Here is a 14,153-nt window from a genome sequence, read left to right on the forward strand (position 1 = left end):
GCGTTATGGAATACTGACAGACATTACAGCTGGATAAATCCTCCTCTGTACAGATGTTCTCTGCCCACTCTTTAGGCTATATTCAGCATTGGCAGCATAATAAAAATCCTCTTTCCTCTGTGTGTGTTACTGCTGGGAGTCAGCCTATTGTGGCAAGTCCCCACAGGGCTCCTCCCTGTGGGTAGAGTCATATCTTGCTTCGACTCAGGGCCCACATTTTAAGCCAAATTATAACAGATTGCTAACGCCATGGACCCAGCTCAGCTTTCAGCCCCGCAGGCCATCCCTGGCCTGGCCCAACAGATCACCATAAAAAAGAGGTCTCTGAAGACATTGGCTACCACCTTCAATCAGTTGAATTCCAAACTTAATACTCCTCCTACTCTGGGTAAAGATGCTTCATCTCAAGTGGTTGCTGTTCGAACTACTGTACCATTACCAGCCCCTTCACGCTTCTCAGGTGATTCCCTGATGTGCAGGGGCTTCCTTAATCAGTGCTGTATACACTTCTCTCTACAACCATCCTACTTTCCTAATGCCATCTCCAGGACAACTTACATTCTGTCTTTACTTGATGGAAGAGCCCTGGCCTGGGCTTCACCCCTCTGGGAATGCAACGATCCAGTCCTGAGTGACCTACCTGAGTTCCTGACTCTCTTTAAGTCAGTTTTTGATGACCCAGCACACCGGACAATAGTTGGTTCTGCACTCTTGCACCTTCAACAAGGGAGTAAACCTTTACCGGACTACATCATCGAATTTAAAACACTGTCTTCAGAACTCCACTGAGACCTGGGATGCCTACGCGCTATATTCTTAGAGGACCTCAACTCCCGTATAAAAGATGAACTAGCGGCTCGTGTTTTGCCAGACACGCTGGAATCTCTCATTGATCTGGCTGGGAAAGTTGATCGCTGATTATGCGAATGAACCCAGGAGGTAAAGAGTCCTAAGAAACAAACCTCCAGAAGTATCCACCCTAGACTCATGCATATGGCTTCAGCCCAGCCTTCCGTACCCAGTGAAGAAGACGAGCCTATGCAGTTAGGCTGCAGCCATCTAACTGCCAAGGATGGGCACTATCGAAAAATGGATGGGCCTCTGCATGTACTGCGGACAATCTGGCCATGCAGTTCAAACCTGCCCTAACTGGCTGGGAAACATGCAGACCTAGGATCTGCTGGAGGACTCTTCCTAGATCTGACTACACCCTCTCCTCCACTATCTCTCCCCATCTCTCTCATTTCTGGGAGTCTCGAGTTCCAGACACTTGCACTTGTGGACTCAGGTGCTGGCAGGAATTTTATTCTGAAAAGATTAGCAGAGCACCTACAGATTCCCACCACGCCTACGGCTACTCCACTGCTGCTTTCTTCGATACATGGCGAGCCCTTACCTGGAGAAGTTTCCCTTACTACTCAGCCCATATGCTTACGCACTGGAGCTCTGCATACTGAGACTATTTCCTTTCTAGTTCTCAACAAGGTCATTCACCCTGTCGTGCTCGGCCTACCTTGGCTACAAGATCACACACCCCAGTTCACCTGGGCCACGATGGAGCTATCACAATGGGGAACTAGCTGTCACGAGCGATGCCTGAAGAAAGTTACACCTCTGCATTGCATGCTTATTATTCCTTCTCTGCCCAGCCTACTGCCTCAATACACATCCTTTCAGGATGTCTTTTCTAAGCAAGCAGCAGACATCTTACCACCACATAGAACCTTTGACTGTGCATTAATCTAAATCCTAACTCAGAAACTTCAAGAGGAAGAGTATATCCCCTCTCATTATCAGAGACCAAGGCAATGTCAGCCTATATTGAAGAAAACCTGCAGAAAGGTTTCATCAGACCTTCTAAGTCCCCGGCTGGCGCCGTTTTTTTTTTTTTGTTGTTGGCACGAAGGATGGATCCCTTCGCCCTTGTATTGATTACAGAGGTCTCAATGAAATATCTATAAAAGACCACTATCCCCTACCGCTGATATCTGAACTATTTAATAGACTCCAGGGGGCCAAGATCTTTACCAAGCTAGATCTAAAAGGGGCCTACAACCTGGTGTGAATCTGTCATGGGAATGAGTTGAAAACAGCTTTTAATACCCGTGATGGACACTTCGAGTACTTAGTCATGCTGTTTGGCTTGTGCAATGCACCAGCATTTCAGAATATGATGAATGAAATTCTGTGAGACCTGTTGTACCAATGCGTGGTGGTATATTTAGATGACATCTTAATCTTCTCCCAAGATCTTCAGACATATCAGGCTGATGTGGTAAAAGTACTACGAAGACTAGGGGACAACCACCTCTACGCAAAACTCGAAAAATGTGCCTTTCATCAAGAATCAGTTCCTTTCCTGGGGTACATTGTTTCCAAAGAAGGGTTTCAGATGGACACTCAAAAGTATACACGATTGGCCTCAAGCTACTGGACTAAAGGTGCTACGCCACTTTCTCGGCTTTACTAATTACTATCACACGTTCATCAAACACTTCTCCACCTTAACTGCACCACTTACAGCCTCGACTAGGAAAGGTGCCAACCTGTCTCGGTGGTCTTCAGAAGCTGTAGCCACCTTTCAAACCCTCAAGGAGGTATTCCTAAAAAAATCCTTGTCTTCGCCACCATTATCCTCGATGCCCATTCATCGTCGAAGTCGACACCTCCGATGTTGGCATAGGAGCTATGCTGAGCCAAAACAGTGATACCAACATACTCCACCCTTGTTCATTTTTTTCTCAGCGGTTTACTCCTGCCGAGAAAAACTATGGTATCGGAGATAAAGAGCTGTTGGCTATCAAGCTGGCCTTCGAGGAGTGGCATCCCTGGTTAGAAGGCACTCAACATCAAATAACTGTATGTACAGATCACAAGAACCTGGAATATTTGCATCATGTGCAGCGGCTTAATCATCGACAAGCCAGGTGGTCACTATTCTTCAACCGATTCGATTTCCTGCTCAAGTATCGCCATGCAGAAAAAAACGTCTGGGCAGACGCTCTCTTGCGCTCCTTTCTGCCCGAGGATGCACCCGATGAACCTCACCACATCATCAATCCAGAAAAGGTAGTCTTGGTAGCCACCTATTCAGTTCTCACTGGCAAGACTGTGGTGGCTCGTGGAATGAGAAAGAAACTCTTGAAATGGGCACATGACTCCTGCTTGGCTGGTCACGCTGGACAAGCCCACATGTTGGCTATGTTACAACGCTTCTATTGGTGGCCCACAATGAAGGCAGATGTACAAGCATATGTAGCATCCTGCGCTACTTGCGCAAGACAGAAGCCTCCTGCCAGACGTCCCTGGGGCCTTCTCCAACCCTTGCCAGTGCCTGAGGAACCCTGGAGAACCCTGGACACACATCGCAACTGATTTTGTGGTAGACTTGCCACCTTCTAATGGAAACAACATGATATGGGTTACTGTAGACTGCTTCTCGAAGATGGCGCATTTCGTGGCACTGCCTGGGCTACCATCTGTCCATGAACTAGCCAAACTGTTTGTAAAACACATCTTCCGTCTACATGGCATGCCCAAACATATTCTTTCGGACAGAGACGTACAGTTTACAGCCAAATTCTGGAGAGCACTTTGTCGAAAATTTGACATCTTCTTGGATCTGACTTCAGCCTACCACCCGCAATCTAATGGGCAGATGGAGAGAATGAATCGGACACTCAAACAATTAATTTGTTCATATGTGAACTCCAGGCAAAGCAACTGGGCAGATTTACTTCCCTGGGCTGAGTTCGTCCTGAACTCCTATCCTGCTTCTGCCACTGGGTCTACTCCTTTTCAAATCATCTATGGTCGACAGCCGTTACCTCCACTGCCTCTACCTCTATCTGTAACTTCTCCAGCAGCCCAGACCACCACAGTGGAACTTCAACAACTTTGGAGACAGACCAAATATCTTTTGCTCAAAGCAGGACAAAAGGCCAAGAGAATTATGACGCTCACCACAGAGAGGCACCTCAATTCCAGCCAGGAGATAAGGTATGGCTCAGTACTAGATTCCTCCATCTCAAGCTGCCTTCTGCATGTTTTACGCCACGTTACATCAGACCCTTCACCGTCCTTCATCGCCTAGGAGCCTTAATCTACAGTTTGAAATTGCCTTCCTCTATTAAGATATACAATGCCTTCCATGTGTCACTTTTGAAGCCTCTCATACTTTCTGAGTTTTCCACCAAGACTCCAGACCTAGTACCTCTAGATGCAAAGGAAGATATTATGTACCAAGCAGATGACATCCTGGATGATGTCATCTACTTGGTATTTAATCAAATACGTACCAAATACTTACCAAATACATACCAAATGTGTTTACCTCTCTTAGGTAAACACTGGGAGTATTTGATTTCATGGGAAGGATACAGGCCAGAGGAGAACTCCTGGGAACCTGCTGTTAACTTTCTTGATAAGGAGCTGATTCAGCAATTCCACCAGACTCATCTAAGGAAGCCTAAACCCCCTGGGAGGGGCCCGAAGAAGGGGGTACTGTTGCGCCTGTCGGTCGCAGATGGTTGCACCCTTTGTTGCTCACCTCTCTTCTTTCAGTTCTAGTGATTCTTGGGAATATAGCTGCCTCCGCCTCTGAATGCCGACCTCCCTGGTGTCCCCGGGTCGGTGTGGGCGATTGTGTTCGCCATTTTGAGTCAGGAATCACTTATGGCACATGCGCATGCACGCCAGCCCTCCTCTTAAGCACGTCATGGCGGGAACCTCGGAGGCGTCCCCTCCACATGACGTCATCCGCCTGCATGTATGTAACCTCTCTTCACCTTCCTTCCTACGAGTTAGCAAGGATTCCCTTCCTGCTGATTTCGCTTCATTACAGACGCTCATTGTTCCTGAGTTATTGCCGCAGATGTCTTAGGTACCAACTCCTCAGGGGCCTTGCCGCGCTCTGGACCTTCTCCCTTCGGGGTTTACTTCAGTTCCAGCTTGAACGCCTTAGGTACCCGCTCCACGGGGGCCTTTCTACGTTCTGGTTCTCCACTCCTCAGAAGACCCTGTCTACAATTGCCTGCACTTCCTCAGAGTGAGTACCATTGCTATCCAGCTTGTCTCTCTACTTCTCTCACCATCTACAGTGTGGATTCTCGGCGTACCCCGCTCTGCAGACCACTACCAGATCTACCTCTCTGGCCTACCAACTATTGTGTGGATTCTCAGCGAACCCCACTCTGTGGACCACTACTGGATCTACCTTCTATACCAACTCGGTGAGAGCGCCTCTCAGCATGATCCACGCTACGGAATACTGACAGACATTACAGCTGGACAAATCCTCCTCTAAACAGAGGTTCTCTGCCCGCTCTTCGGGCTATATTCAGCATTGGCAGTATAATAAAAATCCTCTTTCCTCTGTGTGTGTTACTGCTGGGAGTCACCTATCGTGGCAAGTCCCCACAGGGCTCTTCTCTGTGGGTGGAGGCATCTCTTGCTACATCTCAGGGCCCATCTTTTAAGCCAAATTATAACAGTACTGTATTGCAAACTCCAATCTTCTGAAACCTAGACTATTGAAACTCCTTAGTACTACACTCTGATGCATGCTCCCATGGAGACTTGGGGTTTTTGTGTGCCAAGCATAGAAAAAAGTCCCAAACCTGACACCACATGTGAGGATCTTCACTCTCTGGAGTCAGAAAACATGCTGACTCCAGATTTTTCTCTTGAAATTTCACTTTATTAACATTTAACAGAGCTTTAAGCATAACAATGACTGCCTACCTATGTAGTACTCTTCCAGTAGCTTCAACTTAGGTCAGAGATATTTTTACAGGAGCTGCCTTCTCCAGGAGACACAGGGGCCTCCTGATCCCGGCTAGGCTCACAACTTTATTTCCCTCCCATCAGGGTTCCACTCACAAAGCTCTCTCCCTCTGTAGGTGTTAAAGTGGACCAGGCTAAATACCTGGTCCTGAACATACAAAAGGGGAAAACAGGATCACTTCATCACAGACAATCCTGGGCATCTTAAGGCCAGGTCCCATGCTGCTTAGTACTGATACATGGAAATCTTCCCACTCATCCCATCCCTGATTCAGTTTATCTATCCCCTCCCCATCAGGGATAGATTAACAGTTTTGATGAGCTTAAGGAGCATATAGATTTAAATAAAGGCAAAAATGGCCAAGGCATTTTTGAGCTTCTGTAGTCACCAGCAAAGTGAAAATGGACAAGCAGCAAACAAAAGGCAGGTTGAGACATTCATGCATCTCTTTAATCACAGTAGAGACTCCCTTCTGAGGAATAATTAATAGAAGGAATAGGTCAGACCAATCCTCAATAGCTGAAATGGGATCTCCCATGTCGGGTTTCAAACAATACCAAGGATAGAGGTTGGTCTACTCTCAATATTCAGTGGGTGAGATAAGGCCACAAATCCCAAGAATGAAATAAGAATGAATAAGAGATTGAGCCACTTTCAGTCTTCAGTAAGCTGGAGCAGACCTCCCTGCAAGGAACAGAAGGAGCAAAATAGGGAAAATTCATTATTTACAAGTACCAACAGCTATGAAAAGGGGAAAGAGGCCTTTGGACAACTTCCTGAGCAGATAGTCTAATGGTATGACAGCCTTCATATGACCTGTCCACGAGAAGTAAGGATGTCGCTCCCCTGCTCCAAAGATGATGACATAATTCATCGTGATGTAGCATGTGTCTTTGTTTATTTTTTTATGTAAATGCTGTGTGCCTCAGTTGCTGAAGGTTTGAGCTATTGTTGCTTTTTATGTTGAAACTGTGTTAGATTCTGTAATTATTAAACGCTCCAACCATGGTTTTCAACTTTGGACATTTATATAATCATTCAATACCTGACTTCAGGTGCAAGGGGGAACATGAAGTGAGTGAGGGAGCTGGAGAGCAGGAGAACCGATGGAGATAGAGTGGGTTTATGACATAGGTCCCTTCTTCAGATGGGAATGCAAAACATTTGTGTGATCTTGAAAGCTAAAACACTATATCATCACTGGCTTATTCTGATGTTGCCAGGTTTGGATTTGCCAACAGGCACATTAGACCTGTACCTAGGGTGGCAAAAAATCTGGGGGAAAGGAGGGAAAAACGGGTGGAGTTAGCAAGAAATTTGCAGCTTTCCAGCTGTGCTGAATTTCACTGAGCAGGGAACAGCCCTCTGGTTCATGTTGAGAAAGAAGCTCTATAAGTCAAATGTAGTTTGACATTTATCCACAAGGTGAAGTGAGAGTATTTCCAGTTGTATCTATGCATACGGATCATAAGCATACCTGGGAACTTTTTATTTATAGTCACCCTGAGATTTTCATCGATTAGAGGAGGAGAGGACAGGTCGAGTCTCCTGTTTCATACACATTCACTCTAACATACTTGCTGTATCTATGCATATGGATCATAAGCATACCTGGGAACTTTTTATTTATAGTCACCCTGAGATTTTCATCGATTAGAGGGGGAGAGGGAAAGTCGAGTCTCCTGTTTCATACGCATGCACTCTAACATACTTGCATGTTCACTCTCATGCTCTCACATTCAAACAAGCTCATTTTCATAAACATGTCCCCTCACATACACTCCCCTCCCATATACACATGACTCTCCTCCCATACAATCCCTCCCCCTACACACACATGGCCCCCTCATATATATATATATTAGGGATGTGAATCGTTTTTTGACGATTTAAAATATCGTCCGATATATTTTAAATCGTCAAAAATCGTTAGGGCCACGATACAATACCAATTCCCCCGATTTATCGTTAAAAAATCGTAAATCGGGGGAAGGGGGAGGGCAGGAAAACCGGCACACTAAAACCCCCTAAAACCCACCCCAACCCTTTAAATTAAATCCCCCACCCTCCCGAACCCTCCCCCCCCCAAATGCCTTAAATTACCTGGGGGTCCAGCGGCGGTCCGGAAAGGGCTCCTGCAATTGAATTGTGTTGTCTTCAGCCAGCGCCATTTTGCAAAATGGCGCCGGCTGAAGACAACACAATTCAATTGCAGGAGCCCGTTCCGGACCGCCGCTGGACCCCCAGGTAATTTAAGGCATTTGGGGGGGTTCGGGAGGGTGGGGGATTTAATTTAAAGGGTCGGGGGTGGGTTTTAGGGGGTTTTAGTGTGCCGGTTTTCCTGCCATTGGTTTAGGGCAAGTAAGTACTTCCCTCCCAAAGTTGATGAAGTATTAAGGCATTTGGGGGGGGGGGGGATTTAATTTAAAGGGTCGGGGGTGGGTTTAGGGGGTTTTAGTGTGCCAGTTCACGATTTTAACGATTTTCACGATAATCTAAACACCCAAACGGCGACGATACGATTCCCTCCCCCTCCCAGCCGAAATCGATCGTTAAGACGATCGAGGACACGATTCACATCTCTAATATATATATACTCCCTATCCAATGGGACTCCCCTTTCTTGCCCTTGCAGGCTAATCAGAGGCCTCCTGACTTCTTCCTGCCTGGAGGGTGGGTTGGTTCTACAGGAAAAAGAGAGGAGGCCTCTGATTAGCCCATAGGGGTAGGAAGAAGGGAGGAGGCAGCCGATTGGCTCATACAGGCCAATTGAATGCAATGTAGTTTCTGCGGGCCGTACAGGCTTCTTCACTAAAAGCAGTAGCAGGGCACCTGGAGCCTTCAGTTATTGGTCTGGAAATCTAGTAATTCTGTTAGAATTCCAGAATCTATGGGTCAAAGTGAGTTCCCAGGTATGACCATAAAAGAAGGGGATCCATAATCTAGAATGAAGAGAAACAATTAAGACTGAAACAATAAGGTCAGTCACTTCCCTGAGCACAAACTGTAACCTATATATGTTCTGTTCAAAATAATTAAGATCACAATTTGTTACCCACTGAGCCTCATTCTGCTCCAGCTTCTCCTCTCCTTTTTTCCCTTCCTTCTCAGACAATGTGCAAGGAATAAGAGGAGAAAAGTGAGGCCGAAGGGGACAGAACCAAGAAAATCTGTTTTTCTTCCTAATCCAGCCCCTCCCTGATGTCCTTTCACTGCTGTTGCTTTCCTCCTCTTGCTGGTCCTGATCAGCAGCACTAAAGGAGAAATAAACTGGGAATGAAAGGGAGATTACAGGGTTGGAGTGGGATGAAGCGGAGGGAATGACAGGGGATTTTGTAGGAGGGCAGGACTGGCTAAGAGACAGGTCATGGGGAATCAGCTGGGGATAAGGAGGCTGGGGGAGCACAGACAAATCATTTTGGGGAGGTTAAGCCAGCCTGAGAAGGAACCATTTTGGTTGAGAAGAGGGGATAGAGGATGAGAGGGAATTGGCCAGGGGTGACATGTCTATAAGTGAGAGAGTGGGATTGATGGATGGAGAAGGATCCGCATCAGGTGTGTGATATGTATGTCAGATTGAATGGGAAGCTAGAGAGGGGTTGGAGATGCAAGAGGGGATTAAATCAGAGCAGAATAGGGACAAATCATTTCCCCCACAACAGTTAGGATCCTCCCTCTCTTGATAACCTCCCATTCTTCCTACCTCTCCTTTCTTCCCATATATCCTCCAACCCATCCCAACCTCTGATCCCAGATCCTCCCTCTTCTGATCCCTATCCTATTCTTTTCTGCCCTTCCTCAATCCCAGATCTTCCCTCCTTCCTCTTTCCTTCATCCCAGTTTCTTGATTCTCTTCTATATTATCTTTCTCCTCTTTCTTGATCTTCCCCATTGCCAGTCCTCTCTCCCTCTCCATCCCCATCCCCCTCTCTTTTTCACTCTACTCTCTCCTTCCATCCCCAGTCCTTTCACCTTCTCTTCATCCTGTTGCTGGTCATCCTCCCTCTCCTCTCCCATCCCTTGGTCCTCTCATTTTCTCATCTCCTCTCCTCCACCCTGAGCTGGTATTTAAGATCCCTTTTCCTTATCAAGTAAAACCCCAACAAATTATACAGACAGAAACAAGGATGGAAACTTTAAACTACTTTATTTTTAAAATATAAAAGACCGAAATATTTGATAATATATATCAAAATGTTCTAATTCTTGCTGCAGAATCTACCCAGCAGCTTCTGCAAGGAATTGTGAAGCTGTGCCTTAAGGCTTAGACCTGATGATGCTGATATTCAAAAGCCATTTAACAGATAACTCATTATCTGGCTACAATTTAGTCATATAAATCAAGGGTGTGTCTTGAGCAGGCGATAGGTGGTCAGGGGAGGAGCAAAGTTAGCTGGATAAGTTAACCAGCTAACTCCAATATTCAGAGTTAGTCAGTTAACTTATCTGGCTAATTCTAGTTGTGCCATAAGGCTGTCCTAAAGTTAACCAGATATACTTATCCGGCTACCTTTAAGATAGCTGGGTATATTCAGCAGCACTGCCATGCCACTAAATATCCAGGCTAACGTAGCAAGCCGCTAAGTGGCTGAATATCAACCCCACTATCTGTTGTCTGACCTTTAGGGAGAGAAGGTTGACAGAAGCAACATTGTCTAGAGGTGGCAGTGATGTGGATGCTCATAGGCCCCTAGTCACAGTGAAATACTTTTTGACATGTCACACAAGAAGTCATTATTTCTGTTCACCTACGTTTTTGATTTTTGATCATAGGCAGCCTTTAAGAAGTATAACATTGACACATGACATTTATACTAAAACCTTGTATGCTATAAGATAGATAAAAATGCAAAAAGAACTGGACCACAGGGTCATATAAACATATCTAGAACAAGGACAAAGCCAGTTGACATTCCATCTAAAGTTATAAAAAACATTCTTAGAATGGACACAAAGCTGCTAATGCTGCAAAATTCCAAGAAACATTTACATACCAGACAAGGTATTATGACTAGCGTCAGTCTTGAGCAAACACTCGAGGTTTAGCATACTAAGGCTCTCTAGGTGGAAGAGAAGTGAGGTGTGCCCTTGCAGTGGTGAAGATGGTCCAAGTCCCGGCCACTCCACCGACCTACATGCCCTGGGAGACCACACTATTATGGGGTCTCTGAACAGTCCTCCGACCGTTCCCAGCCCTTTCGGACCTGCCGCAGGGAGCAGCAGAGGCGGAAGGCCGGACGGAGGTCAGGTTGGCACAGGACTGAAGCAGAGAAAGCAAGGCCTTGGAACTTGGAGCAAAGCACAGAGGAGGTCAGGATGAAGACAGGAACAAGAGGGATGAGCAGGACCCTCAGGCACCCTACCAATCCATTGCCAACGGGCGGCCCCAATGGATGGTCGCAGACCACACTGTCTCCTTCGCACCCTAAACAGCCAAGAGGCTGGGCGCGGACCACGAGAAGAGCGGGAGAAGCTCAGGAAGTCACTCAGCACAGGGTAGTGGAAACGCCTCAGGTCTTCCAGAGTTGGAACTAGGAATCATAAGTAAGAGCCTAGGAACTCAGAACAGAAGCAGGAACTCTCAGAGGCATGGGTCCCACATCCTGGAGCATCAGGACTGGAACATCAGGAGCAAGCAGGAACATCAGGAAGTCCAAAGGAGACATAGCCTAGGTAGACTAGCACCATTGCTGAAGCAAGGACTGAGTGAAGAGGAAGTCCTTTTATAGGACAGGAACAAGCAACTCCCTGGGAGGAGTTCCGATAAGCCACACCTAGCTGGCCCTATAATTGGAGAGAAGAGCTGCGGGCCAACCCCTATGGAGAAGGGTGGGGCCCAAACCAGGAAGTCCAGGCGGAGACTGAAGCAGGCCTCAGGATATCGAAGGCCTCCCAGACCATGGAGCAAAACCTAGGCAACCAGATCCGGCGAGGCCCCAGCTTCAGAGCGGCCTCCAGAGAAAGTTGAGAGGCCTCCCGTAGCTCCAGCTACGGAGGGGAATCATAATACAAGGATTAATAAACTTAGAGAATGAGAGCAAATTACCATACAGTCATTCAGATTATGTATATATAATAGAAGACCAATCATAGAAATTATGACAATTATGTAACCTGGTTTAAGGGTTGGAAATATACAACTATTAATACTATATAATGCTTCATTATCAGTAAAATCATTTGGGAGGGAGGTTATGCTGGTGCCTTGTGTGGCACTCTGCCTCTCCATAATGTACTTTATTATTTAATATTTATATTATTTTATAACATTTAATAGAAAGCTTTTCTCTACAGCTGTTGGCTCTAAGCATCTTATTTCAGAGAACCCCAACAGCAGAGGTTTTTACTGTATAGTGCCCACAACCTAAAAAGTCTCCAGTTTCCTCTCAAAATTCTGTAGTCAAAATTATATATCCTTATTTTGTATACTAACAATTGAAGAAAATCACATTACATTAACTGTGGTAAATATCTATAGAAAGAAATATCTAATGTTTCATATTATGAAAGTTTAATGGTCCCACCCTAAAAGGTAACTTTAATTTATGCTTACACACGACTAAGAACATTATTTGGTGATGAATCTGATTCTCCCTGCCAGTTTAACAATGTCTATAAAGAGAAGTCCTCAGAGAACTAGCAGCGCAATAACACTATTTTCTAATAGCCTGCTTCAAAAGATTACTGCACAATGTCAAAACTGTGGTGAAGGCTCTTACCAGAATCAGCTGGAGACGTATCTTTTGGAGTCCCTGTTTCATACAAATAAAATACAATTCGTTTAGAACAGAAGCAAGATTTCCTTTGATTTCAGTAGAGCCTAGCACTCTCTTTCATTCATATTAAAGAACAATAAAAAATTGATTTTAATTACTATAAAAATATGCTATAAATTTCTCTTTTATAAAATTTATTTTCCCCATGAGTTAACTATAAGTGTCTCAGTCCCAGGGAAATTCAAATTTCTGTAATAAACAGTGCAAATAATGTATTTTAAACATGGAGGTTGCTTGAAAACATTTACTTGACCATACTACAAAACTAAGAAATATTTATTTGGTGGGAATGGACTGGAAAAGCTCTGAAAAGAGGTCAGTTTAGAAGTGGATAGAACTATGAAAAAGTTATTGGAGTCTGAAGTGAAAGCTGCATTTTGAAGATACAATTTTGATCTTGGATTACTGAAGATGTTTTCCTGTTTTTATCCTCCCCTAACTGGACTGTAATTGTTGACTCCCGTTTTTCTTTGGGAACAAAAGTTTGATGTGGATTTCTGTCTGGTTGACAGCAAATCTCCCCCTTGGGCCTCCCAGCTTTGTTATTCCCCACTGGACTGAATCCTGGTGTTCCACAATTGCAGAAAAAGTCTCCCCCCCCCCCCCCCCCACCTGAAGCCATCAAAGGCGACCTTAGCAGAAGTGATGTTGTGAAGATCATGTCTTCCCAATATTAATATTACTCATACTCTCATTTGAATCTAGTAATATCTTAATTATAAAACTTACTTAAATAAAATACTTTTGTCCTGTTTATTCTTTTCTAATATAGTACTGAACTAATTTGCTAACAAGCAGGGTCATTTATCAAATAGCGTTATGGCGTTTTCGCACACGTTAAGCACCTTTAACACATGTGATAGTACCATAATGCATGGTGGGATGCAAATCAGAAAAAGTGGAGGAGTTAGGGGCAGGTTCACCGTTTTGTGAAGCACTATTGCATGGCTTTAACTACACCTTTTTCATTAGGGCTTTACTGCATGTTGCTCAAATGCTGGTTTTAGTAGTTTTGAAACTCCTGGAGAGCCAGCCTAGCTATCAGGAGAGAGAGAGAGAGAGAGAGAGAGAAGGCACTAGTGTATAACTGGCAGCATCACGGAGGTGTGTTTTTTGCCTGCGATGATGAGTCCGTGCCGCACACTATCGCACCCATAGTGCTACACAAAAAAGTAGTATTATATCACGCGCCACTACCCGGAATAATGTCCAAAACATTAGTGCCAGCAGCACTGTCACCGCCCCATTTCCCAAAAATCCCCAAACTTCACCCTAACTCCACCCCTTTCCCTAATTTAAATTTTATTACCATGAAAATCTATTTATCACATGCATTAAGAACATAAAAACATAAGAAAATGCCATACTGGGTCAGACCAAGGGTCCATCAAGCCCAGCATCCTGTTTCCAACAGTGGCCAATCCAGGCCATAAGAACCTGGCAAGTACCCCAAAACTAAGTCTATTCCATGTTACCGTTGATAATGGTAGTGGGTATTCTCTAGGCAAACTTAATAGCAGGTAATGGACTTCTCCTCCAAGAACTTATCCAATCCTTTTTTAAACACAGCTATACTAACTGCACGAACCACA

At 45.1% G+C, this 14,153-nt stretch overlaps 1 protein-coding gene across 4 annotated transcripts in view; it reads right to left on the reverse strand.

The window, feature by feature from the left end:
* Positions 1–14,153, reverse strand: part of LOC115098931 (mucin-19-like) — a 308,825-nt gene that overhangs the window by 169,336 nt on the left and 125,336 nt on the right. For all 4 annotated transcript variants that reach the window (XM_029616058.1, XM_029616060.1, XM_029616057.1 and 1 more), the window contains one exon: positions 12,505–12,537. In XM_029616058.1, coding sequence (XP_029471918.1) covers positions 12,505–12,537 — 33 coding nt within the window. The remainder of the gene's footprint in view (positions 1–12,504; positions 12,538–14,153) is intronic.

This window comes from Rhinatrema bivittatum, chromosome 9 (genome assembly GCF_901001135.1).
Source record: "Rhinatrema bivittatum chromosome 9, aRhiBiv1.1, whole genome shotgun sequence".
Lineage (NCBI taxonomy): Eukaryota > Metazoa > Chordata > Amphibia > Gymnophiona > Rhinatrematidae > Rhinatrema > Rhinatrema bivittatum.